General features: G+C 56.3%; 1 protein-coding gene across 2 annotated transcripts; it reads left to right on the plus strand.

Moving 5' to 3' along the window:
• Positions 1 to 7,280: 7,280 nt before the first annotated feature.
• FOXN1 (forkhead box N1) lies at positions 7,281 to 27,099 on the plus strand (the record flags this gene model as incomplete). Of its 2 annotated transcripts, none has more annotated exons than XM_079797772.1 (9): positions 7,281 to 7,341; positions 13,932 to 14,083; positions 14,483 to 14,941; positions 17,304 to 17,414; positions 19,210 to 19,340; positions 20,666 to 20,762; positions 24,175 to 24,382; positions 24,557 to 25,048; positions 26,780 to 27,099. In XM_079797772.1, the coding sequence occupies exons 2-9, from the start codon at positions 13,961 to 13,963 to the stop codon at positions 27,097 to 27,099; spliced, it is 1,941 nt and encodes a 646-aa protein (XP_079653898.1). In that variant the 5' UTR covers positions 7,281 to 7,341; positions 13,932 to 13,960. The 2 variants fall into 2 exon arrangements, with proteins under 2 accessions (XP_079653898.1, XP_079653899.1); XM_079797773.1 differs by having other exon boundaries at positions 7,321 to 7,341; positions 13,952 to 14,083.

Consider the following 27,099-nt stretch of genomic DNA (forward strand, 5'->3'; position numbering starts at 1 on the left):
CCACACCGGGCCTCAGAGACCCCTGGGCCACCACCCAGAGCTGCGCCCCAAAACCTTCTCACCAGCTCCATGAACATACATGTGGTGTCCTGGCTCTCCTGACACATGTGTGCATGTCCCAACAGGCCAGTGCCCCACCTACGGGGGCTGACATCCCCGTTCTCGAGTGCAGGTGGGGGCCACGGGACAACCCCCTCCTTCGTAGGCCACAGGCTGTGCCTGCTGGCAGAGACAGGGGGCCTGGGCTGGCTCAGGAGGAGGGAGGGGTTGGGGGGGCCAGGGCGCGGCTGGGGCGGGCACAAGAGCCCGTACCTGTCAAACAAGAGCCAAGGAGCAAACTAGCTTCTTAGTCACCTTGCTCTTCTCCCCGTTTTGGCAGCAGCCCCTCGGGGCAAGGGGAAGCTGATATCATAATTATTGGCTCACCCAGCAGCTGCCTCCCCTCACCTGATGTCAGCACAGACCCGGGACGGCCGAGCTGACGGACTGACAGTCGGACTGAGCTCTTGGCCCCCCAGCCTCGGGCCCCCACGCCGACCTGCTTCATTGAGCAGGTAAGAGGAGACCCGGCCCAAGTCAGCCGTGGAGGCCAGCAGGGCCGGCCAGGGCATGGGGTGGGAGGGATTGCTTTTTTAATGGGGCCGGGGAGTGACTGAGAGCACTGGGGTCCTCCCCATCTTCTCACTGCAGCTCCAGGGAGACTCAGGAAGTGGGTGAGTGCCTGGAGGCCAAAGAGGACCCTCTCCTCCATGCTCCTCCCTCTTGTTCCTGTTTCAGGTTGTCTAACTTCAATCCTTCCTGGTGTAGCGGAGCTTTTCATTCTGGTCTTGGTTGGAGTTGGTGTGTGCCTCTGTGTGCTGAGAGGGTGGACTTGGCCACCCTGTGCTGGGAGAAAATGAGGACTCGGAAGTGCTTGAACTGAAAAACTTGAGCTGAGAGACAGGGACGCATATGCCCAACTTAGTGTTGTTTTTTTCCAAGTAGAAAGGGGAGCACTCAGCTCTGGGGGCTGCTGGTGCCAAGGGTGTGCGTTGGCCAACAGATCACTGAACATCTCGAGCAGCCTGGGCTGGGTTCTAGATGCCTGGGGTCAGCGGGGAGGCCTGGGTTGCAGGAAGGAGGCAGTGCACCTGGTGGAGAAGCAGACAGGTGGCAAACAGGTGCTGTGGCCGGTACCTGATGCTGAGCTTGAGGCAGAACCCCCTGGAGGTCTAGGAACATCTCTCCCTGGAGAACCCTGAAGCCGAGCGGCCCCGGGAGCAGACCTGGGACATGCAGGGAGCTCTCAGACTCTTGAAGCCTAGAACTGGGGGCTGGGAAGTGAACGCCGTAGAAAATGGGCTGGAGCAGCAGGAAGCCCCCTCTGGCTCCCATGTCTCCTCCCCACCCGCTACCTGATCAGGTAAGGTTCTGGCATTCCCCGTGGAGTCCCCCAGGCCCTCCCTAAATGTCCAAAGAGCAAGTTAGATTAAGAATAGACTCTACCAAGTGGGCGTGTTTGCCTCTTCTCTCTGCACCTACAGGTGCGGGGGGATGTGCTTGTATGTGCTTTGTGCCAGCTGATCAGAGGGAAATGGCCCGGTGGAGAGGGCCCATTCTCTTGAGAAGCCATCTCATCCATCCCCCTGCCTCTAAGCTGGTCGTTTTCCACGCCAGACAGGACTGCCCCCTCCTCGCTTTCCTAATCCCTCACAGCCATGAAGTCCTCCCTGGAGTCTGAAGTCTCAGGGCTACAGGGTCCAGCTCTGGCAGGCCTCACAGCCTTCTCTGTTCCCCACTGAAAAATACCAGTTCTCTGGGCTGATTTCGGGGGGTGGGGAGGAGATGGGGAGGGTGGCATTGCACTCCAGTCTGGTCTCCATCATGCCTGGCTCCGGCGGTTGCAACACCTTGGTTATTCCCTGACCCCCAGGATGCAGGCAGTAGCAGGGCATCCCCAACGGGCCTGGCTCCTCTCTTGTGGTGGGCCAGGCCGGGCTAGGGATCCTCAGAGGAGAAGGTGCCATGGGGAGAGGCACATGTCCTCCCAGCTCCCGCCCAGCCCCGCCCGCCCTGCCTCTGCCGAGCTCAGCTCCCGGCTCCAGGGCCTGCCGAGGCACGCTGCCCCCCCAGGCCCGGCGCCTCACTCACCTCCCAGGGCCAGGAACCTGTTCTCCCAGGAATGCCAGGGAGTTCTCAGAGGGTTTTATTTCCCAGGGGCTCAAGGAGCCCCAGAATCCTCTCGATTCTGCTCCTGGGAAAGAAAGAAAAGAACTAGGGATTTGGGACCCCTCCCTGCTTCCCATCTTTGTCTCATCCACACACTGACCCCACGTGGCCCCCAACCAACAGCTTTCATCATCCATGTGAGGAGGGAAAAGGCTCAATACAGTTCAAGACAAGGGGAAAGCCGACTGGTGACACGTGCCTTCTGGGACGTTGTTGTGTGTCCCCTCCTTGGTCTCAGGGAAAGCCTTCCTTTAGTTTCCATGCAGAGTCTCATCTGTCCTCTAAGAAAACAGCACAGCACCCCTTCCGGTGGGTTCTCCATCCTTCCAAGCCAGGAAGTCCTTCCTGATGTCTAACCTCCCTCCTTCCAGTTTGAGTTTTCATGGACCAGAAGAACACTTACTGCTTGCACAGGGCTCAAACACATAGCCCGAGACTGGGCATTTCCTGGGAGTTTGTGTACGAGAAGGGACAGAAAGAAGGCCCCATACCCACAGCCCCTCTATTGTCTCTTCATCTCCATACTCGAATGGGGAGGGGGCTCTTGGGAGCCACTTTGTCCCCCTGTTACAGAGGGATTCGGGGGACAGAGGTCCCGCACGTAGGCCCTGCCCTCTTTCCTTCCCAATCACAGTCCACCATCCCTCCTCTAAGGACGCATGTCAATCTCTCCTGCTGCAGAAGCCAACCTCGGCTTGTTGAACTCCCCCGGCAGGCTTCAGCAGATGTTTCAATATTTTAAATGGACTTGGCCGGATTATGTGACCACAGGAGGTGGTTTCCTGAGTGGAGAAGCAGCCATTGATCTGGGGTAGGTGTGGCTGGGCTGGCAACATGCCCAGGAGCAGGGGAATGACAAGATGACCTCCAGGGCAGTGCATCTCAGAAGCATCAATCAAAGGTCCCTGAGTAATTTTTGGTCTTTCCAATGGATCCATTCCCACCTTTTGTCCCTTCCTCCATCTCTCTGCCCATCCCCAACCTCAATCCCCACCCCATCCCTCACCCCTCCACTCTAGCCCTATCTCCTTTCACAATCCAACCCTATCCCCATTCAACCCCAACCCAGCTCTCTTCCTATCCAACTCCTCATCCTCAATTTCACCTCCATCTTTTTTTTTATTTGTTAATCCTCACTGTTTTTTTCCATTGATTTTAGAGAGAATGGAAGGGGGGAGAGAGAGAGAAACATCGATGTGAGAGAGAACCACATCAATTGGTTGCCTCCTACATGCGCCCCAACCAGGGCCAGGAACCTGCAACCCAGGTATCAAACCCGAGACCCTTTGGTTCTCGGGCCAACGCTCTAACCACTGAGTCACGCCAGCCAGGGCTTACCCCCATCTTCACAGCCCCATCCTTCTCTTTCCTCCTCACCTCCTCAGCCCTACCTCCATCTTCATCCCTAATACCATATCCCCACCTCACACCATCCCCACCTCCCAGGATGGATCTTTCCGTACACCAGAGATCCCCCGTAGGCCCCCCTCATCAAGTCCTGATCTGTCCTCCACATTCTCCGTGTTCAGGAAAAGCCTGGAGCCATGCCGCTAGGACAAAACGGATGCGATAGAATCATCCCTGGAGAAGCCCTCGGCTTCCTGATCCTATCTGGACCTTACAGGCTGGATGCTGGCCACACAGTAAAAATGAACTCATTCCCACCCAGACAAGTTGGGGTCTGATGTCCAGATGGATTCTCTCTACACTGTGGGTGGGTGGCAGGTACGGGGGGAAGTGGAGAGACATGCGCAGAGGGCCCCCAAAGGAGGCAGTGGCAACCTTTCCTGGGAGGCTGGGAGTGTAACCCATCCAATTCGGCATGGCCAGTCCCAAGGCAGGGAGATGGGCAGAAGCTGAAGCAAGGAGGCCTGCAGGGCTGTTTAGGAATGACTGCCATCGCTAGCATCCCCGGGTCTCTACCCTGCCTGTAGCTCTTGCTTAGTCAGCTCAGATTAATGGGGCCGGGGAGAGAATTAGCTGAATCGTGATCCTTTAGGGAACTTGACTAGAGAACCATCCGTGAGTCACAGAGAAAAGGGATCCCATGCTCTCACGACTACTCTGGAAGCTTCAGGGTGTGGGCACCCCTCAAGATCCCCAAGGATGCAACAGAGAGCCCACTGGGAGGTCTGACCTAACCCTCTACCTCTTGCTCATAAGAAGATGCAAGGACAGTCGGCTTCCAACCCTGACCCCCCATCCTGAAACTACTGCTTCTGACAAACCACAGCTGTCCTGGGCACCAACACACACACACACACACACACACACACACACACACACACACACAGAATGGGGTGTGTCTCTGGAACCGGATTGCCGGGAGACAGTTGGAGATCCCACCTACACTTGTAAATTCCACAGCCATGTCCCAGACTATACCAGCTCATCAGTCTTGGAAGGCATCGGATACGCACCAGGACACACACACACACACACACAACTGTAATCAGAAAACCCAATTATCAGGCTCTGTATTTAGCAGTCCCCCCACAACAGAGCCAGAGTGGCCACAGAAAGGTTCCCTGTCAGAGGTGTTCCCAGCCCCTTCTTGGAGGAGAGGGGAGCCCACGTGCGGCCTTACAGAGCATGTGGCTTTGGAGAGGAGGCCCTGCTTCTTTGGGCCTTCCCATGAGCATGTCCAATCTGGCAGAGGTGGGGAGGGTTTTGGAGAAAACCTTCTTTGGGATGACAGTGCCAAGTCCAAGAGGATCTGGGGGTGTTTGAGAGAGAAAGGAGGGGTCTGGAGTCCAGGAGCTGGATAGGTTCAGAGGAACCCCCACATCCTGCTCCTTCTCCTCAGGTGGGCCAGAAAATGATTAGGTTCTCAGAGCTGACTTTTGAGGAAGGGCCAGTGGGCAGGCACCTGCATGGCAGAGAACAGTGCCTCCCGCTGGTGGGGCCTCAGTTTCAAATAGAGAGGGGCTTGGGTGGGAGGGCCTCCCAGAATTCTTCTCACTCTGAAGTTTGCTAAGTTCAGGCAGCTAACTTACTGCTTGCCTTGTGTGTGTGCTAACTCGAGCTCTGGATGGGGTGGGGGGCGGGGCTCTGCCGGTATGTGTTTGTCTTACACTAGATCTGTATTATTAGTAGTGGTGGCGGAATTAATATCCCTAAAAATAGATTGGTAATAATGAGCATTCCTTCTGATAATGATATGTCTAAGCGTGAGAGGCCTGTAACCGAAGAAATAGTAGAATCCTGTGCCATCCTATGCCCCCACTAAGATGGGCCTGCAGCTGGATATAAGCATTCTTGACCACTCCCATGGGGAGCACCCTGGGAAGGGCAAATGGTTGAAGGGGAAAGGTCTCAGCCACCATTCCTCCCCTGAAGTGCCACACACCTGGGACCCCAATAAAGGAGGCAGGAGCAGCAGACAAGATGGTGTCGGTTTTTCTGCTTCTCCTTCAGTCCCCAGGACAGCCAGGTGAGGTATGTAGGGCAATGATGAGGATCCTATTTTATAAAGAAGGAAATGAGGTTCATTCCTGTGACTGGCCCACACTGTTGCTGGGAGAGGATGTTTGTGGGGTCCTTAGTGAGAAGGACTCCTTGTGAGGGCCACGGGGGTGGAGGGGAGCCTTCTGAGATGATAAATGTCAGGCTAGGGTATGAGGTGAAACAAGGGTTCTGTCATCCCTATTGGTCTTACAGTTCAAATGCTCAGCTGCCAATCAGCACCACAGCCAATCAGTTCTGCAGCCAGTGGCCAATACAGCCCACAGGAGGCTGGGGATGGGACTACCAGGCTCAGCCTTGAGTGACCTCATATGGAGGAAGGACTTCTGGACCACAGATCGGCAGAGCTAATGGGTACTCAGAGTTAAGGAGCTTCCTCCCATTCCCTATCCCATTCTGTCACCCCTCTTCAGCCAATGTGGCCGGAGGAAGCTTGTCTTCAAGAAGGATGAAGGCAATATTGCATAATCTATGAAAAAACCCTCCTGTTCCTTCAGTCACTCCCTACATCACCATCTATGCTTTGGTCCTTTTCATAGCTGGACAGATTGAGGATTAGAAAGAACTTTCTTCCCTGGAAATCAGTGTCTAAGTCCTCAGACCACTGCGTTAATCCTGGGAGGATTAAGCAGACAAGAAGTCCCCACCCCCCAGGGGCCCAGCAATCCAGTCAGGCCCCCAATGGTTCTAGGTCACCTTGGCCACCTACAAGTGCCTTGCCAGGCCTGTTCTCGCTGTCAGACACAGTCATGCCTTTAAAAATCCCTGGTGGGAGGTTAGTGGCATCTTCTCCCTAAATTGCCCATCTAAGGGTTTCATGATTTTTTAATTTTGCTTCCCCCTCCACCTGCTAATCTTGGAGGGCAAGCTGACCTTGCTTCTGGGAGCAAGATCTGAAGGTGGGCTCACAGCTGCAGAGCCTGGACTTCAGAGTAGGCAGGAGGGAGGAAAAGGCAGACTGTGAATGATAGCCAAGAGCAAAAGATCCTATGGGGACTGGGGGTGTTTAGATGGGAGGTCTCTGGAAAGGGGCATCTAAGGAGTAGGGGGAACCCAGTAGAGTCAATCTCTCAGACTAGGTGGTCATAGCAGAGCAGAGAAGGGGTCCTGGTAGATATGTCTTAAAAAAGGATGAATGGGAGCTTCCCCCTGCCCCCCTTGAAACCAAGCATTCCTTCCTTCCCATCTACCAATAAGCATTCACAGGCAGGTCAAGGATTCCCATCAGTCTGTCTATTTATCCAAGCACACTAGCTGCTATTTGTTCACCCATCTGCCTGTCTATTTATCCATGTGTCCACCTTTCCATCCAGTCATTTGTCTATCCATCAATCTGTCCATCCATTGACCTGTCAATTCCATCCATCCATCCTTCCATTCATCCACCAATCCATCCATCAGCCATCCACCCATCCATCATCCATCCATCCAGAGAGGTCAGGTCCCAGTTGGTCTCCCCAGAGCTGCTGGGAAGGGCCTGTGGTCCCATGGCATTTATGGGGCATGTGACCTGCCTGCCAGGCCTGGGGAAGCAGCCCCGCCCCAGCCCTCAGGCAGGGGGCTGGTCCAGGCATGTGGGAGTATTTATACCTCCATGGAGGCTCCTGGGGTGTTGCTGGCCTGATGACTCCCTGAAGCCGCGATGGTGGCCATGGCCCAGAGCCCACTGTGAGTGCTTGGATCCAGCTCCACTGGGACCAGGGCTGGGTGGCAGGGGCTGGGGACCGGCTGGAGAGGTGGAAAGCTGCCCAGAGGTGGTCAGGGGTGGTGGAAAGGAAGGGGTGCTAGGCAAAGGAGAGCAGGAAGCTGTTGGGGTCAGGCATCCGCAGCAGGGGGAGGAGGGGTGAGTCCGTTGCCATTTACTAGCCTCTGGAGGGTCCCTTGGTGAATGGCAGGAAGGACAGAGCAAGAGGACTAAGATTATAAGGGAGATTAAGGTTAGATATCTGGAAGAACTTCCAAGTCAGCCCCGGGCGCGGAAGGCGGTTCGAGTGTGTTTTCAGGATGGGCATACTGAGTGATGCTCCAGGACCAGCCCACTTCCAGAGGCAGGGCGGAGGACGACTGGACTGGCTTTGGGAGAGCCCTGATCTGGGGATGGACATAACTCAGCTACCAGTGTCAGGGGCTCAGATTTGAGGAAAGCATCACATGGAGGACAGAGCTGCTCTTCATCCTTTGTTCTTCTCCACCCCCTTCTATCTGTCTGTCTGTAGCGCTTCTCAAGGCACTTTCATCAGATCTCAAGGCAGGAACAGCTTCCTGAAACCCAGGCAGAGTCAAGAGCCAGAGGGGCCAGAATTTTGGCCTCAGAAACCCCAATCTTGGTGAGAGGAGAGGACCTAGAAATCCCCTCCTCCTTGGCACTCTCAGATTCCGAGTATCCTGGGGTGCCCAAGCCTCAGGAGAGAGCCCCCAGGCCCTTCCCTGCCACCCCCAAGTAGGTAATTACGGAGCTGCTCCAGGGAACCCCTCCCAGCAGCTAGGCGGGCGGAGCCCCGGGTGGGGCCACAGGCACCACTGGGCACGGGCCCCACCCCTCGTAAAACATGCTGCCGCAGCCAGCAACAGAAACCATTAAGGCGGAACTGCACTGTCTCCACCTCACTCATAAAGGGCGGGTAGGAGGCACCCCAGGTAGGATGCAGCCCAGGTGGGAGGGAGTGTGGGGAGCCCCGTGAAGGCCCTCAGTGTCCCCTGTGACTCAGCTGCCCACAGGGGATTCAAGGACAGACCCTCCCAAGGAAACCTCCAACCTTGCCCCCCACCTGCCACTCTGGCTTCCAGACGTGAGCAAGGAAGCTGAGGTGTTCCCCAGGTGGGGCCGTGTAGTGTAGTGGTTAAAGCATACTGGCTTTGAAGCCTGTGTCTGAGTCCTGGGGAGCATGATTTACTAGCTGAGTGAACTTGGACAAGTCTTGGTGAACCTCTCTGAGCCTCAGTTTCCTCATCTATAAAATGAGGGTGATAATACAGCACCTCCCTTCTGGGGTATAACAACTCACCCAGCTGTTCCTGGTCCCCTTGAGGATTTCCTCAGGGAGGCCCCTCCTGAAGGCAGAGCAGGGAGAGGCCCAGCTGACAGCTCTGTGGACCACAGACACATCCACCGGACCAGCTGCAGCATCTTTAGATGCAAGTAATTCCAGTGCCGCATTTTACTTATAAGGGAACCGAGTATAGAAAGGGGAAGTAACTTGTCCAAAGTCACACAACCAGCAAACCCGGTGCCCCCTGGCCCTCAACCCAAATGGCCCCTTTTGCCTGAGTCCTGACACGCTAGGGAAATGGTCTGAGAAATGGGGAAATGTGCTGGGTAGAGGGGGTGCAGGCCTGGCTGTTTGTGAGACAGGCACAGAGCAGGGATTCAATACGGTTCATGGCTGATCCTGACTTAGGCATTCTGGGAAATGTCTTACCTGCCATACTCCCTACTCAGGTTAGAGGGCCATTTCTTTCTTCCCTCTGACTCCAGGGAAGATCAAGTCTGCTTCTTTCACCTCCACCCCTGCCCTCCCACTCCCCAGGGATCATGGAAGGAAGTTCAGAACGAGGAGGGTAGACAGAATGCCCAGATACTGAAATGGTCTTCAGCTAAGGTTTGCCAGGGTTGTACCCCTGGAGTGTGTGTGTGTTTGGGGATGTGGTTGGGGCTCTCAAGGCCTGGGAATCAATAGATGTGGTTTTCAGTTTTAGCTCTGTGGTCCTGGGCTTGTCGCTTCTCTCTGGGCCTCAGTTTTCTCCCCTGAAAAATGGGGAGGGGGGAAAGGGGGGCTCTGATTTATAATTTATAGTATTTGCTAATTTCTGTGGGAAAATACTTCCACCACGGCCAATTCGGGCTGATTTCGCTGAACGTGGAGTTGGGAAGAGATGGACACAATTGGCTCTCCCAAGCCCACAGCTGCTGGCTGCAGCACACCACTGCCTGCTCCCCTCTGGGGCAAAGGGCAGATGAAAGGAGGTGATCGACACACAAGTGCTTTGTAAACTACAAATGCGGAGTGGTGATGAGGATCAACCTTAGAGAGGAAGGGACCGAAAGGGCATATTGAGAGCCCTGGCCTAGCTCCCGCCCAGGAAGGGGGAGCCTGTGGGTTGTGGGTTGTGGGTGCCCACACTAAGTGGCAGGATGATGAGTGCCGTCTGGGGTAGCCCCCGGGATCTGAGAAAGGCGGAGAGCTGACTGGACCTCCTGCGTTGGTTTGCTGGTGTTTGCACATGCACATCCTATTGTGCTTCCTGAAACTGAAGCGGGTAGGACAAAGGTCAGCCGTCAGTAAAGGATTCCTTCTGAATGCAGATGCCATCAGGGAGGCCTCCTGAGAGATCCAAAGCAACAGTCACTCCCTCCTTCTTACTCCAATCCCTGGGAGTTGTTGTGTTTTTGTGGGTTTTTTTTTTTTAAATATATTTTTATTGATGTCAGAGAGGAAGGGAGAGGGAGAGGGAGATAGAAACATCAATGCTGAGAGAAAATCATTGATTGGCTGCCTCCTACACGCCCCACACTGGGGATCGAACCGCCACCCCGGGCATGTGCCCTGACCTGGAATCGAACCATGACCTCCTGGTTCATAGGTCGATACTCAACCACTGAGCCACGCCGGCTGGGCTAATCCCTGGGAGTTTCCACAGACATCCCACCTTAGGGGAATGGCTAAAATGATCTCTGAGGTCAGAGAATCAAGAGGAAGGAAGTTTAGCCTCTGCAAATAGGATAGGAGGATGTCAGGGAAATGGAGGTGGACGGCAGGAAGAGGAATTTCCTCTGCTCTGCCTGCTCCTATAACTAGAGTTCATGCTTTAAATTAACTCTGTCCCACTGTTAATTATTAATAATAGCTATCATTTATTGAGCACATACTATGCATTAGGCTATTTACAAGCAATATTTCATCTAATCCTCCAGAGAGATACGTATTATTAGCCCTATTTTACAAATGAGGAAACTGAGGCCCAGGGAAGGAAGTTAGGCACCTTGTCCACCCAAAGTCCCACAGTTACTGGGATTCAAATCCAGTCCTGACTCTAGGGCTTCTGAACTACATCATCCAACTTCATCCAACTTCAGGAGTTCCACCAGCTACTCCAGGTTGTGGTCAGGAGGCAAGGCAGCCTCATCCCTCTCAGGGAGCCCTTCCCTCCCTGGACAGGAGCCCCCTATACACCCATCAGAGCCCCTCAGCCCCACCCCTGAGGCAGGAGGGTCCTTTGGACTGCAGGTGGTGAAGGACCCCTCGTTCCAGGATTGTGTGATCTTACCCAAGTCACATGACCTCTTCTCTGGGCCTTCCTTCCTTCTTGGTGAAACAGAGCTTCGGCTGAGGCAACCAAAGGGGTGCCATGGTCACCAAATCAGGGTCATTATTTATAAAACCTTCCCAGAGGAAACCCTGCACTGAGGACCATTCAGGGACTTCTACATCCTCAATGCAAGTCAAGGGACAAACGTCTAAATTCTGGGTGGCCTCCCCGGCTCTAATCCTGTGCCTGGGGGGCTTGGAAAGGGGCTGGAGGGGGGTCGGGGGGGGGGAGTTGGCCAAGCCAGGGTATGAAAGTCATGACTGAACTGAAGCCTTCAGCTAAGGCCTCTGACATGCAGGAACTCCGCCAGGGCTACAGACAATGTCCTGGGACATAGTCACTAAAGCAAGGATGGGGGTGAGGCAGATGCTACAGGGGTCCTTCTGGGAAGGCCAGACCCTCAGGAGGCGGTGCGGCCCAACCTGGGGCTCAGAGAGGCCTCCTGAAGTTCATGTCTCAGAGGAGCATAGATGGGGTCTGAGCCCCCTTGTGGTCAAGCTGAGTGAAGGCCAGGCAGACAGGGCAGGACTCACAAGGGCAGCTGCCACCCGGGCAAGGGCCATAAGCCAATCTCCCCAGGCCTGTCAGGCCTGAAGCAGCGAGACCATCAGGGAAAATAGAGTCTGGGTTCAGAGGCCACGGCCACAGTTGGCCAATGAGGCCAGACGTGTGACGTGTGTCCTTAAGCATTTTCTATGTGTGGGCACCTTAGACCCATCATCTCACCTAATCTTCCTGACAACCCTTTGAGGTGGGTGCACAATCCCCATTTACCAGAGGAGCAAAGAGAGAGAGAGAGAATTACACAGTTTGTTCCAAGTCACCCAGCCAGGAGGTGACACCACTGGGATTCAAACTCGAGTCAGCTGAAATCCTAAACCCTTGCTCTCAACCACATTTTATTCTGCCTCCGGAGAGGGGACCAGCCACCGCTCACTGTGGGGGGAAGGGCCCCCCACCCCAGCCTTGCCTCTGGAGGAGCTGGAGAACGCCTTGGGAAAGCAACTCTGGACCAGGGCCAGGTGTGACAGGCAGGCCCCAGCTGTCCAGGAGCTGTCCAGGGAGCGGGGGGCCAGACCAGGCGGTCATGCGGAGCCAGAGATGGGCTGCCCTGCCCCTTGGGCCCCATGCCTGCTCCACCTCGGTGTCCAGTTACGGCCAGCCCGGCGCTTCCCCGGTCACGCCACATTTAGCATTGCCGAGTGAGCGGGCGCCTGGACACGGAGAAGGGGCGGTGGAGACTCTTGAAGGGGCGGGAGAGCCTCCCACCAGGCCCCCACCTGGACCCCAGCTACCAGCCCTCTCCACACGGATCCCTTGAGGACTTTGGGCAAATGCTTTCCCTTCCTTGTCCCTGTTAACCTCCTATCAAACAAAGGAGGTAATTTAGCAAAGATGTGCTAACCCCAGGCTGGGCACCATGGGGTCACCAAGGCCATGCCTCCTTCCCAGAGCTCCTAGGAGAGCATGGCTTGGAATGTGCAGTTATCCTGTGCTGCCTGAGTGGGTCTCGGGTAAGAGGGATAAGTACGAACCTCATGCTTTTCTTGTTGCCTGCCCCACCCCAGCTTACCCCACTCTGACCCCCACCAAATGAGGAAACTGTAAGACAGACTCCAGAGTCAGACAGATCTGGGTTCGAATCCTGGCTCTATCAAGGATTAGCTATGTGACTTGGGCCAGTCACATAACCCCTCCGGGCCTCAGGTTCCTCCTCTGAAAGGTGGGATTAATAATGTACTTTCCTCACAGGTGTTCTAACAAACCAATGAGAAAATGCTCCAAATCATGTGCGCAGTGGCCAGCCCAGAGCGGGCATCCGTAAATGGTAGCCTTTAGCAGAGACCACTTAGGTCAGGAGGAGTAAATTCAAGAGCAACTGCTCTTTGCAGATGGTGGAGAAGGATGGCAGAGAACTGAGAGATCGTGATAGTAAGAGCCATACTAATAAGCCATATGATAACGAGAGCTGGCATTTATTGAGCACTTACTATGTGCTAGGCACTGGGCTAACAGCATGCCCAGGAGGGAGGCCCTCGCTCTCTCCCTGGTTTCATGATAATAATGCTGAGGCTCAGAGAGCTTCGCTGGCACAGCTAGCAAGGAAGGGCCAAGGCTGGCTTTGAGCTGAGTCCTCAACCACACAGCTATGCTGGGGACAGAGCTCTCTTACCATTCTAGAAGGTCTGAGCAGAAGGGGCCCTCAGATATCATGTAGTCTAAGTCCCTAGTGTTTCGAACAGTGAAACGACAGCTCAGAAAGGGCAGTGGCCAGAGCAACAGGTGAAGAACACAGGAGTAAACAGCACACGCCAGACATTCCACAGTGGACCAGCGGCATCATCCCCTGTGCCATGCCAGGCTCTCAGGGCCACCAGCAATCAGGTCCCCTCGAGTTGTACACTGGTCTTGAGGGCCAGGCCACGGTGCCCGAGGATGGCACCACAGGCCTCTGCCGAGGGCTGGTCACCTGCAGTATGAGGGTCACTCCCACCTGGGTCTGGCCCACTTCCTCCTCCAGCTCCCCTTCCTCTCAGGACCACCCACTTGCTCAGCCACTGCACAGAGACCACTAGCCACAGTCACCTAGCCCGGTCCTTCATTGTGGAGACAGGAGCCGGAGGCAGGGTCTCGCGGGGAACCTCTCCTAGTTCACTCTGCAGCTGCAGAGTCCAGAGCAGCACAAGCCTTGTCCCCAGGCTCCTAATTGGTTCATTTTGCTCTCTCCCCACCAGTCTTCTCTTTCTGTGTGTCTTTCTTGCTCGATCTCTCACATGACCTGCTTACTTCTGTTTCTAATGTTCTCTCAGTTTCTTTGTCTGTCTGTCTGTCTCTTTTTCATCAAGATGTCTGGCTGGAGTCAGGATCCCAGCCCAGGGATGGGGTGGGAGTGGAGGTGGTGGACTTGGGATTGGTCACCCCCTGGACACTGGCCCTCATTCTCATCACAGCCGGCTTTCTTCGAGGCCAGGACTGGGTGATGGTGTCGCTACTCCCGCCGCAGTCTGACGTCACGCTGCCGGGCTCCACCAGACTGGAGGGCGAGCCCCAAGGGGACCTCATGCAGGCACCGGGCCTCCCAGGCTCCCCTGCCCCACAGAGCGTAAGTACCTGGCACCTAGGCCTGGGCTGAGGCCAAGTCCCGAGGGCTGCATGGGGAAACAGGTGAACAATCACCCCCACCCTCCAGGGACCTCCCTGGGGTCTGTCTTGTCCCTTCCACCAGCAAACAACGACCCAGTGACTCCAAGACCCAGAAGTATTCAGATATGCTTATTCCTTCAGGCTGGGGATTTCCCAGAGCAGGAACAGGCATCCATCTACTGGGGCACCCCAGGTTTAAGAGCAGTGTACCCTCATCATATTGGGGCTCCCAAGGGCAGGCTAGGTCTCCTCTATCATGTGGGGGCTCCAAGAGCTCAGCCCAGACCCCTCTACCCAAACACAGAGTAGGATCCTGGTCCCGCCTCCACTCACAGGCCTCTACCCTCTGTCCACCCAGAAGCACGCCGGCTTCAGCTGCTCGTCATTTGTGCCCGATGGCCCTCCGGAGAGGGCACCCTCACTGCCCCCGCACAGCCCCAGCATCGCATCACCAGGCCCTGAGCAAGTCCACTGCGCGGCTGGTCCTGGCCCCAGCCCTTTCCGGCTCTCACCCTCAGACAAGTACCCCGGCTTCAGCTTTGAAGAGGGCCCAGCAAGCAGTCCCGGGCGCTTCCTCAAGGGTGGCCATGTGCCCTTCCACCCATACAAGCGGCATTTCCAGGAGGACATCTTCCCCGAGGCCCAGACGGCCCTGGCCCTCGATGGACACGCCTTTAAGCCCCCGGGGGTGCTGGAGGCCTTTGAAGAGATCCCCGTGGATGTGGGGGAGGCTGAGGCCTTCCTGCCTGGCTTCTCAGCAGAGGTCTGGTGCAATGGGCTCCCCTACTCCAGCCAGGAGCACAGCCCCCAGGTCTTGGTAAGTACCAGTGGGCAGTGGGCAGTGGGCAGTCCACTTATCATCTGTGCCCGCTCCCAGCAGCCCAGATGAGTCCTCAGAGATCAAACTCCCCACCTTCCCTTCCCAGACCTTCCCACTCAGGTTCAGTGTGTATCAAGGAAGCAGCAAGCTCAGAGACTTGGGGCCTCCAGGTCAGCTAGGAAGGGCACGCTGGCCTGGCCCGGCATGGAGGAGACAAGGTGGGGCAGGCAGGTCAGGCTAAGGAAGCTAGCTGGCAGCTTCCCAGTGGCTCCTGAGTCAGGATTCCAGTGTGTGACTTCTCTCTGTTTGTTTAAGTGTCAAGAATCCCCAGCCAGACATAGATACGCCCATATGCAAATGTGAGAAGAAAAACACATTCCAGAGACCAAGAGAAAGGGTTAAGGGAGGAGCCACAGAATACAATATTCCCCTCTCCGGCATCAGCTTGCAGAGTTGAGAGAGGACTTAAGTCTTCTCAAAGGATACTTCCTGGCCCCATTCTTTGCCCAGAGAGGGACCTGGATATGTTTGTAGAAATATCTTGAAAGCACTTGGGAAGGTCAACATGTCGTTCAAGGCCATATCCTCAAGCTGTGTGACCTTAGGCAAATCGCTTAAGCTCTCTGAGCCTCATTCAAAAAAGTATGCTTGCTAGTATCTGCCTCATAGACTTGTTGCCTTGGGAAGAGAAAGCTAAAAGGAGCTTTGCTCCCTTCTCCCCAGCTTTGGAGATCCCTGAGGGGGTGCACACTGAGCGGGCACAGCCTGGGCTATGCCTACTCTAGATGCCCACCAGCCCTCCTCACCTCTTGTTTTCAAATAGGCTCCCATTCCACCCCCCAGCCACCCCCAACAAAGACCTGCTTCCCAGGCTTGGAAGATAGAGAAAAGGGTTGGGCACCTACCAGGTGTGGCCAAGACAGGACCTTGTTCTGGTTCTGGGGCCTTTTGATGGCTTCTCCTCAGGCCTATGGAACATGACAACAGCTCATAGTGAGGCACCATCACACCCACACCCAATGTCCACTCAGCGCCTGCCCTTGGTCACGCTGCCAGGCGATTTCTTTCAAGCGCCCCATTTAATCCTCACAACAACCCTCTAAAGAGCTCCCACTATCTCCATTTTGCAGATGGGTAAACTGAGGCTCCGTAGAGGCCCAAGTGACTTGTCCCTTGGCCCGTAAGAGGTGAGGCTGAGACTTGCGCCCACACCCTTACGCCCTGCACAGTGGAGAAAAGCTCAGGCCCAGAGGCCCACAGCTAGCTGGTCGACTCCCTAGGTGACCTGGGCACATCAATTCCCCTTCATGGGCTTAGCCCCATCATCTGCCAAATGAGGGGGTTGGACACAATGCTCTTGGCCCTTCCAGGCCTGAGATTCTGTGATTATGGCTATCTATGCATCAGCAACCCCAGGGCACACCCAGAAAGAGCTCACAGCTGATTTGACCCTCTGGGCCCAGATGCTGGTTCCCGGTTCCCTCGTAACCCCAGGCACAGCGGTCCACCTCCTCCAGGCCTTGTTGACCTTCCAACCTTGTTGACCTTCCTGGCCCTAGCTCTGTGCTAGGCCCTGAGGGCTCTTTGAGGGGCTCACAGTTCATGGGAAGCCAGAGTCTGGCCACCACCACCGGCAGGAGCTACAGGCTCCCTGCGCCAGTCTGAGAGAGTGCCGCAGGCTCATGCAGACCAGCAATGGGGCAGACTCCCTGGAGCAGGGAGCAAAGGCTCTGAGTGGGGGATGGTTGGGCGGAGGACAGAGCAGAGAGAGGACTCACTAGCCCCCTCCAGGGAGCCTGCTGGAGCTTCCTTGGGCTTTGCAAAAGAGAAAGTGGCAAGGCCTGAGGCCTCAGCTGGACCAGCCTCTCTGGTCCCTTCCTGTGCTCGCCTCACCATGGCTCTGCAGTGGGAATTCCGGAGCTGGGCCTTTCCCGTGGTGTCCTTTGCAGACCTGTTCTAAAAGGCGGGGGCTCTGAACCAGCAGCAAGCAGGCCCTGGGCTCGGCTTGGTGAGAGGGGTCCGGCACTGCACCCTTGTGCCGTTCCAGGGAGATCTCTGCCCTACCCCAGCCTCAGTGAAACCACTGACAAATCTCCCCACGTCTCTGGACAGCCCAGTCTCAGCCCTTCACCTGCAGTGAGGTGGGAGGTAGCGAGCACTGCTGGTTCCAGCCCCAGCTCCACCACTGATTTGCTGAGTACCCTCAGAAAAACCCCCGTCCTTCTCTGTTCTCTGTCCTCCAGGAGTACGTTTTGGGGGAGGCAGGGAAGGGGTTGTTTTTGTGGAAGGTTTAAGACACAGACAAGAGGAAGGAAGAAAAATAAGGCCTAGCCCAGTCATCTGCTTTTTCTTCCAACAGGGGTCGGAAGTCAAGGTCAAGCCCCCAGCTCTGGAGACTGGTCCTGGCATGTACTGTTTCCAGCCCCCCTTGCAGCACATGTACTGTCCCTCCCAGCCTCCCTTCCACCAGGTGGGTCTGGGGCAAGTGGGCATGCTTCCCCAGAGTCTCAGGATCCTGTGTGGGTGTGGGTGGGTGGGGGTGTATACATCTGGGTGGGCAGCAGGGCCTTCCTTAATCCTCAGGCTGGGCCAGTGGAGGTGGGGGCAGGGTTCCTGGGGAGGGAAGCAATTGCCCTTCTGTAGGGTTGGGCGGGTCTCTTCTGAGACCCAGGCAGAACCTGAGAGGTCTCAGAAGAGAATGGGGCTGAGATTGGGGCAGGGACCGGATGTGAACCAAAAAGGGAGGGAGGAGGAGAACCAGACAAAGACGAGGCCGAGAGAAAAGGAGTGTGTGGGGTGGCACACAAGGCTGAGCAGGGCAGGGAACAACGGACTGCCGCCCCGGTCGGCCACCATCTTCCTATGTGGCCTTGGCCTCAAACCTCCTTTCCGCTCAGACAGGGTGGGACTAGGCATCGGGTTAGGGCACCTTCCCACCTGGAGGCTCCAAGTCCCCATGACCTTCAGCCGTTTCCCCCTTCCACACCTCACTGCCCAGCTTCAGCTCCTCCTAGATGTACAGGATGCCAAGTAATTGCCCCACACTGGCATGGGATGGAGGTTTTTAGAAAGAGAAAGAAAGAAAAGAGCCCCAGAGCAGGTAAGCAGCTCCCAGGAGTCACCGGGCAAGACGGAGCAAGTGGCTGCCCAGCGCCCAGCTCCATCCACCTGCAGCCTGGCACTGAGACAGGCCCTGCCTGTGGAGCAGGTTCTACTCCCAGCCTTTGGCATTGGCCCTGATCTTGGCCCGGCCGGGGAGGCAGGCACGTGGCGGGGGGGAAGTAGCCAGGCTGCTTGCTTTGTGGGAAAACAGAAAGAGATGGAAGGAAGCAGAGGGGACCCATGAGGGGTCATCCCATGAGGGGCCCAGCTGGAATGGTCAAAGCCTTCCTGAGGCCCCCGGTCTGACCCGGGGGAGAGGGTGTGCCAGAGACAGCCTGGCCGGTCAGGGAATCACACAGCAAGGCTAAGGGGCTACCAGACCTTAAATGGCCTCACCATGCCCGCCCTGCTTTGATGCCCTCTGCGTTCCGCACCCCAACCTCCAAGATGGCCGCACCCGGGACTTTATGGAGCCTGCAGAGAGGGTGACTCAGGCACTACGTGCCGCTCGGGTGACCTGGAAAAAGCACACCAGCTTGGAGCAGATGGGGGAGTCAGAGTCTCCCTTCCCCCTCGCCCCCATAAAACACCATCCCTGGCACCACAGCCACTCCCTTTGCTGTAAAAACACCTCCTACCCCCACCTGCCCACCACCATGACCGGCCCTTTCAAAGAGCCACTGAAACTCATAAAAGGTGGCAGTGCCCAGCAAACGCCCAGGCTGGACATCCCACTTCCGGCCCAGCCGCTCTAGGAGATGCAAGGGAGGCCTGGCGCGCCTGCCCAGGAGGGTGCGGAAGCCAGAAACTACCCATCGCCCTTCTAGCGCAGCCAGGCTGCTATCCCATCACCATGGCAACCAGAGTACCCAGAAGGCCTCAGAGGAAAGTGCTGGACCAAGGGAGCTTTGAGGCCTCTGAGATCCTGAATTCTAGAATGTGGATCTTTTCACAGGATGTCCACACCCCTGGCCAAGCCCCTCAGGTAGCTCTGCCATAGGAGCCCATGACCATGAGTGGTGGAGCCTAGGACCAGGGAGAGAAGAATCTAGTCTCAGCTCTCTCTCTGGATGTACAAGAATGAGGGAAGGGGATCCCCCAACCCCCGGCCTTGGGAAGGATGGTTACCATGGCAACCACTCTGCCTCCTTTGACCTCTACAGTACTCACCAGGTGGCGGCAGCTACCCTGTACCCTACCTGGGCTCCCCACACTATCCGTACCAGCGGATTGCACCCCAGGCCAGCACTGATGGGCACCAGCCACTCTTCCCCAAACCCATCTACTCCTACAGGTATGTCTCCCAGCACTCCTGGGTGGAACAAAGAGGGGTGAGAGACCCTTGGGGAAACTGAATCCTCATGGTATAAGGGTAATGGTGTGGGGGGGGGGGGGGGAGGAGGTCATAGCCAGTAGGCTTCCAGAGTATGTTGGAGAAGGGTTTTTTTCATGGGGACAAGGGGATAGACTAGATCACCTCTGACCTCTTGTGAGCCTAACCCTGGGGAGCCATGTCTGTGGCTCAACAGCAGATCTGATGTCCTGCACAGTTCTAGACTCCTGGGGCCCAGGGCCGGGGACTGAGAGTTTAGGAGGGATGCTTGCCCCCTATTCCCACCCTCCTCCCCCAGATACAGAGAGAAGCCCTGCCCCAAAGCTCTGCTGGAAATAAGTGAGGAATGAGGACTGCAGATGGGACTCAGTTAGCCAGCATCTTCCAGATCTGGTGCACCTTCTCTGGGGCCAGGGTTGCAAACGCCAGGCCAGCAGCACCCAGCCTGTCTGGGAGACCGTCTATCTGAACTTCCCTTCATTCTACCACATTGACACTCGACTTCCTATGTGCCAGGCCCCACATGGGGTCAGGTCATTAGCCAGTGTGAGCTCAGGGGAAGGAAAAGGAATCTAAACAGCAGCCAAGAACACAGAGGAGTTGGCGAGGAGGTAGGATGATATGCAGAGAGGAGGACATGCAATCCTTGCAGTCCAGCAGAACTGGGTTCAAGTTCAGGCTCTGGAATTTACTAGCTGTGAAACCTCAGGCAAATTATTTAATCTCTCTGAACCTTTGTTTATTTGTTTTAAAAATAAAAGCCAGCAATATTCAGGCCTTTGGAAGGATTAAGTGCAAAAAATATGCCTGGCATATTGTAGAGGCTCAAAAAACCTTAATTCCCTCCCTTGCTATCTATCCAGCATTTCTGCAGTTGGCTGAGGGCTGATTGGTAATGACAGCTTCCATTTAATGAGTGCTTCTATGTGCTAGGCATCACCCTTAATCCTCACAACTCTGAGGTAGCTATTACATTCTTTACTTCAAAGCTGAGGAAACTGAGGTTCAGAGAGGTTAAGGCACTCACTAAAGGTCACACAGCTAGTGAGTGGCTGAGCCAGGATTGCAGCCCAGGTCTCTCAGATTCCACAGGACCCTCATATCTGTAATTCCAGGCTTCAGTAAACACGTTTTCATCCCTTCTCCTTTCAACCTCATAGAGCCTCTCACCCATTAACTCTGCAGCAGGTTCTCTCTCCTCAACTACTTCAGCGGAGACAGAGGGTTTGGGGGAGACTCCGGGCCTGGTCCGAGGTTAACACTCTCAGGGTTTTCTTTGCCTTCAGCATCCTCATCTTCATGGCCCTTAAGAACAGTAAAACTGGGAGCCTTCCTGTCAGCGAGATCTACAATTTTATGACGGAACACTTCCCTTACTTCAAGGTGAGCCCAAGACCCACTCCCACTCCCCCATGCCTAGGTGCTGAGCAAGCCAGGCCTCTCTGGAGCCAGACGACTCCGTTGGGAGGTGGGAGAAGAGTGAGAATGAAATCCAGAAGAGGGTTTGCCCCCCACACGCTTCCCCTAGTCTCCACTTCTGAAGGGCAGAGTGGAGAACAGAGAGCTCAAGCCAAGCACGCAAGGTGACACAGCAGGCTGGAGTCAGACCCTATGCCGGCAGAAGGTGGACATGTCAGTCCTGTTAGGCTTCAAGGCGCACCCACCTACCCCAAGTGGGGAGAGCGCTGGGGGAGAAATGAGAGGCTGTCCCCACCCCTGCCCCAGGATGCCGTAGGGCTGGAGGAATTTGGGCAGGAGCTGGCCAGCCAAGGTGACATGGGTGCTGGGACCGCAGAACCCATTGCCTTCCAGGGAGAGATTAGGATCTGCCTCTGTGGGCGGCAGGCTCAGCTGCAGTTCTGCCAAAAAGCGGGGTGTGGGCTTCATGGTCTTTGCGTGTCCCAGGGAACTGGCTGGCTCGCCTAACCTTCCCATGTACAGGATCCAGTTCCCGTCACCCCCAGAACGGGCTTCTGGGACCTCTACCAGACTCCCTCCCTAGAGGCAGGATAGATGCCCTTCTCTCCAGATGGGCAAACACATCAGAGAGGGTGACCCATCTGTTCAAGGTCACTCAGCAGGTGGGACTAGTTGCTGATTCAAGCTGTTTGGCTTCCCACAGCACAATTTCCCTATTTCCCTTCTCTGCATGCCCCCCAGACACCCCGAGCACAGACCGTTTCTCCTGAGGTGGGTGCAGGGGAGATCAGAGCTTGTAAGGAGTTCTGCACCCTGGTGGGTACAATCTTGTCTGCTACCCAGGCAGCAGGCGGGAGCTGAGGCCCCGGTGATCCAGAACTCAGCTCCACCTGCCAGTGGGTGATGCCCAGGCCCACGTCTTCCCGACTGTCCTGCCTGGGCATAAGTTGAGGCTGATATTCAAACAAGTTTGTACTTGCTGAGCGGCCATCAGATGAGTAGTGGGCATGATGGCCAGAGTGGTCTGGCCAGGAATGGAAAAGTATGGCCATCTACTACTAGAGGTTCTGGAAGGAGGAAGAGGGGGAAAGAGAGTTGTCTCTGGGATTCGAGAAGCACGAAAGCCAATATCCAGGGCTTTCCCTCTGCCCCAGCAGGTCAGGGAACCAAAGTCTCCCTCACCTCTAAAGCTTTTCGAGGTTCCTCTAGGACTTTAAGGGGCCGGGCCAGAGAGAGGGAAGTGAGGGCCCTGCCCTACTCCTCTCAGTCTTTCCTCCCTGCTAACTCCTGACCTGGCCCCCAGCCCCTCCCTGCATCTCATCTTCCTGGCTTAATTATTTTTCCTGGGAGCCGTGTAATCCCTGTTTTATAGAGCTGAAGAGTGAAGAGGTCTAACAGCTTTTTTTTTTTTTTGGTTCCAGTTGTTGTTCTTAGCAGTTGCATCACTCCCTCGTTTACATTTGACTTCAGAGAGAAAGCATCTTTGAGGATGGGGCGGGCCCAGATGGTGAAGCCACCCTATGGGGTGACCTGGGCAGGGCCTTTAACTAGGGGACAGAGTTGGAGCCTGGGCTCTGTCACTGCCTCCTTGTGTGATCTAAGGCTAGGCCCTTTCTTCTCCAACCCTCAGTTTCCCAATCTGTAAAATGGCCCGGTTGAACCAGTTGGCACATAGATTCTTTCCCATTCGGACACTTCCCCTCAGACCCACCTAAGGGATTAATCCAAGATCCCCTGCCCCTTCTATCTCTCACTCCCTATTGGAAGGCGAGGACGGAGGGGACCCTGGAGCGGGCAGCGCTCCTGCCCGAGGCAGCTGAGGTGGGCGTCCTGTAGCCCCATGAGTCAGGCTTGTGGGATTGGGGACATGTCCAGCCACTGGACATAATTGCTAGTGCTGACCATCCATCTCCCAAACAGGAAGTGGCTGGGGTGGGAGCTGCCCTGGCCTCTGAATTCACAGATTTATGGGGCTATAAAAGGGTCCAGGGCCCATTAACTCTGCCCATCAGACGACACAGCCTCTACTAGTGGGGACTGTCATGGGAGTTGAAGGTGAATCCCCAGGTGACTGATCTGGTGGCTCAAGAATTCTTCCTTGTGACCCCAGGAGCCTTGGGGGGGTCATCTCAACCAGCCCCCTGCCCCAGGCCAGCTGCCCTTAAGAAAAACTCTGTAGCTCCTGCCAGCAACTTGCAGTGACGCTGGCATCAGAGCCCAGTTCTGCTAGGCGTGATTCAGCCCGGCTGCTCCCTGGGGCAAGCGAGCCGGGGAAGAGGGAGTGGCCGCCCCTCATTAAGCAGAAACTGGGCCCTGAACGGGAGAGGGGCCCCACTGGCCAGAGCAGAAACTCTATCCACAGTCACCCCTTCTGGGCCCAGGACCGGCACAGAGCCTGGAACTGAGCTGGAGGTGGAAGGACTGCGGGTGCCTACTGGCACCCCCGCCACCGCCTCTCACCCAACTGAGTCAGCCTAATGGTTTTTACAACCCTCCCTGGGCACAATTACTGCACTGGTGACATGACCAGGCCTCCTAATGGGTGTTTATTCTGTTGGCACGAGCACCACCACCCTGAGGGCTGGCCTCCCCACCAGGGCACGCCCCCTCGGGCACACTCATGTGAACACTCCCACCCACGTACACATGCAATCACAGATACCCACACACAGCAGAGACTTTCTCACACACGCTCATCTTCAGGGACACATCCTCACACTCGGGAATTTACAGACTCATACCCAGGAGACAAGCTCACACCAGGGAGGCACACTTAGGGACATGTGCGAGCTCATACAACGCCCCCCCGCCCCCCCCCCACACACACACAGCAAAACTCAGATAAACACACAAATGTATGTGCAACAGTGCACACACCCAAACACCAACCTCACCCAGCTTTCTTCTCTTCCGCATTTGCCCCAGCGGGGATGAGGCCGACCCAGGAGAACATTCCAGAGCTTCCCCCCTCATCCTCTCTCCTAAGTTGGCACCAGAGGCCTCAGAGCAGTGAGTTCCCTTTCCACAAAGGGCTCCAAGCACAGGCTCCAAGCCCCATGGGGAGTGGTCCGATTCCAGGTGCGGGAGAGGCCTAGGCCTCGGTAGCACCCACCAGCCCTCCCTTTATGAGCCACCCGGACCATCCAGGACTGGGTAGGAGAAAGGCAGATTTTAGGTGAGACTACCTTGTGGTCAAGGTTCCTGCAGCCCTTCCCCCACCTCTGAAGGGAACGGAGCCTGGGCTGGGTGCTGAGGAGGACCAGGCCCGGAGTGGGCGGCAGTTCTGTGCACAGTGGAGTTTTCTGGAGCCCAGACCCGGAGCCAGCTCTGGCTGCCTGATCCCGGCCTCATGTCTTGTCTTGCTCTGCCCCGGCAGACGGCGCCCGATGGATGGAAGAATTCTGTCCGCCATAACCTCTCTCTCAACAAATGCTTCGAGAAGGTGGAGAACAAATCGGGAAGTTCCTCTCGCAAGGGCTGCCTGTGGGCCCTCAACCCAGCCAAGATCGACAAGATGCAGGAGGAGCTGCAGAAGTGGAAGAGGAAAGACCCCATAGCTGTGCGCAAGAGCATGGCCAAGCCAGGTGGGGCTGGCAGAGAGGGAAGGCCCAGGGTTCCCAGAGCAAACAGAGAGAGAGGGCAAACTGGAAAAGGAGAACTGAGGAGTAAGGAGAGGGCCTGCGTGCAGTTCCAGGGCTGGGGAGGGTTTGTGGGGAAAGGGAGGTCTCATGGTATCCCTCTCTCTTGGGCTTTTTCAGAAGAGCTGGACAGCCTCATTGGAGACAAGAGGGAGAAGCTGGGCACCCCACTCCTGGGCTGCCCACCCCCTGGGCTGGCAGGCTCAGGCCCCATCCAGCCCCTGGCACCTCCAGTTGGGCTCTCCCAGCCGCTGCACTCAATCCACCCAGCTCCAGGCCCCATTCCTGGCAAAAACCCCCTGCAGGACCTACTTGGGGGCCACGCGCCCTCCTGCTATGGGCAGACATACTCACACCTCTCACCGGGCCTGGGCCCCCCTGGACCTCCGCAGCCATTGTTCCCGCAGCCAGATGGTCACCTTGAGCTGCGGGCCCAGCCAGGCACCCCCCAGGACTCGCCTCTGCCTGCCCACACCCCACCCAGCCACAGCACCAAGCTGCTGGCTGAGCCTTCGCCGGCCAGGACCATGCATGACACCCTGCTGCCAGACGGAGATCTCGGCACTGACCTGGATGCCATCAATCCCTCTCTCACCGACTTTGACTTCCAGGGTGAGCTGGGGGCGGGAAGGGGAGGCGGGACGAAGCTGGAGAGGTACACCTGGCAGTGGCCCATGCCCTCCAAGTCTCCAGGCTGCAGCCTGCTATCTGCCAGGTTTCCAGGCACAAGCAGAGAGGCCGGGGCAAAGCAGACAGGGGGTGTCAGGGGGCAAAGAGGAAAGCCCTTGTCCCCCTCCTGGTGCCTCCGAACGTGTTCCCACTAACCCCGTCGTCAAACTCCTTTCAGCTCTGGGTAGGCTGGAGGGGCCTGATGTTTCGTCCCATACTTGGCTGTGAGCCGCTGATAGTCCTAACATTCCCACAACCAGTTGCATCTTCTGAGTTCATCTTTTTAATTTTTTTTAAGTATTTATTTTTTTATTTCAGAGAGGAAGGGAGATAGAAACAACAACGATGAGAGAAAATCATTGATCGGCTGCCTCCTGCACACCCCCTACTGGGGTCCGAGCCTGCAACCCGGGCATGTGCCCTGACCAGGAATTGAACCGTGGTCTCCTGGTTCATAGGTCGATGCTCAACCACTGAGCCACACCAGCCGGGCTGAGTTCATCTTTTAATGCAGAAAAGGAAAGAGATCTTCCCCCTAGAAGAATGTAAGGCCTCAGAACCTGGCAGGTCCAGGAGAGATTTGAGGGTAGGAGTCAGGGGGGAGGTCCTATCCATTCCACTCCACCTTGTCTGCTCCGTCTCTGCATGTGACCAGCCCCAAATGTGTCCCTCTGAACTCCAGTGCACCCCAGGCCCTGGTACTGGACAGAGGAGGTTTGGTGGATTGTGCTAAGCCAGGCCTCCGACGCCCTGCGTACACTGGGAAGGGAATATCCACAGGCAGGTGGAGGCCGCCAGCCCTCTGAGAGCTCCCTGTCTGATGGGGAGACGTACAGGCTTTAGGAAGCTAGATCCTCACCCCCACCCAGAAGTGGGAAGCAGGCTCAACGGCCTCAGAGGAAGCTCTAGACATAAACATGTACTTGACCCCTACTCTCAGGCAGCACGCTAGTCGCTTTACATGTGCTTCCTTATATGGGCCTGCAGGATAGGAGGGATTATGAAACATGTTTCACAGAAGCACAGAGGTTAAGTAACTTACTCAAGGTCACTTAGCTAGAAAGAGGGAGAGCTGGGATTGGAACCCAGTTCAGTATTTAGTCCAGCCTCCTACCACCAGATGCCCAGGGCAGTCGCCAGGGCCTGGCCTGCCATGATGCGGGTCACATGACATAAAGAAGGCTATGAGGCCGCAGCACTATTTCTCCTCGGAGTAAGCTGGGCTTCCTGGCTCTGCTCCTGTCCCTTGGGCCCCGCAGGAGAGGGAGGCCCAGGGAGCCAAGTCCAGCCATCTCATCGGGTCGAGCGGTGCATTGTTGGAAGATCCGTGGTCTGGGCTGCAGATCCTCCTTCCTTGGAGCCTGGGCAGCAGCCAGGGTGAAGAGTTCCTGGGGCTCCCTCCCCAGGCTAACCCTGGAGCACACAGTACCTGCATCAACCCTTCCAATAGGCAGCTCTCAAATCCTCACCTCGCTATGGCTTTCAGACCATACATGGGAGGAGGAATCAGAGAGGTTCAGCAACTGCCTGGAGTCACACAGCTAGCGCCAGGGTCTGTTCCCCAGCAAATGTTACGCAAACGGTGCTCTGTTTAGCATGGGAGAGACATGGGGTGGGGGGCAGACGGGGCCCCTTTGGTGCCTCCCAGTGATGCCTGTTCTATCCCCCAACTAGGAAACCTGTGGGAACAGCTGAAGGATGACAGCTTGGCCCTCGACCCCTTGGTACTGGTGACCTCATCCCCGACATCATCTGCAATGCCGCCACCTCCGCCACCTGCCCACTGCTTCCCTCCAGGGCCCTGTCTGGGAGAGACAGGCAGTGGGGCGGGTGACTTGGCATCACCAGGCAGCGGGGGCTCGGCAGCCCTGGGTGACCTGCACCTCACCACCCTCTACTCAGCCTTCATGGAGCTGGAGCCCCCGCCCCCCACGGCCCCCGCTGGCCCCTCTGTGTACCTCAGCCCCAGCTCCAAGCCCATGGCCCTAGCATGA

The sequence above is a fragment of the Cnephaeus nilssonii genome (genome assembly GCF_951640355.1).
Source record: "Cnephaeus nilssonii genome assembly, chromosome: 19".
NCBI lineage: Eukaryota > Metazoa > Chordata > Mammalia > Chiroptera > Vespertilionidae > Cnephaeus > Cnephaeus nilssonii.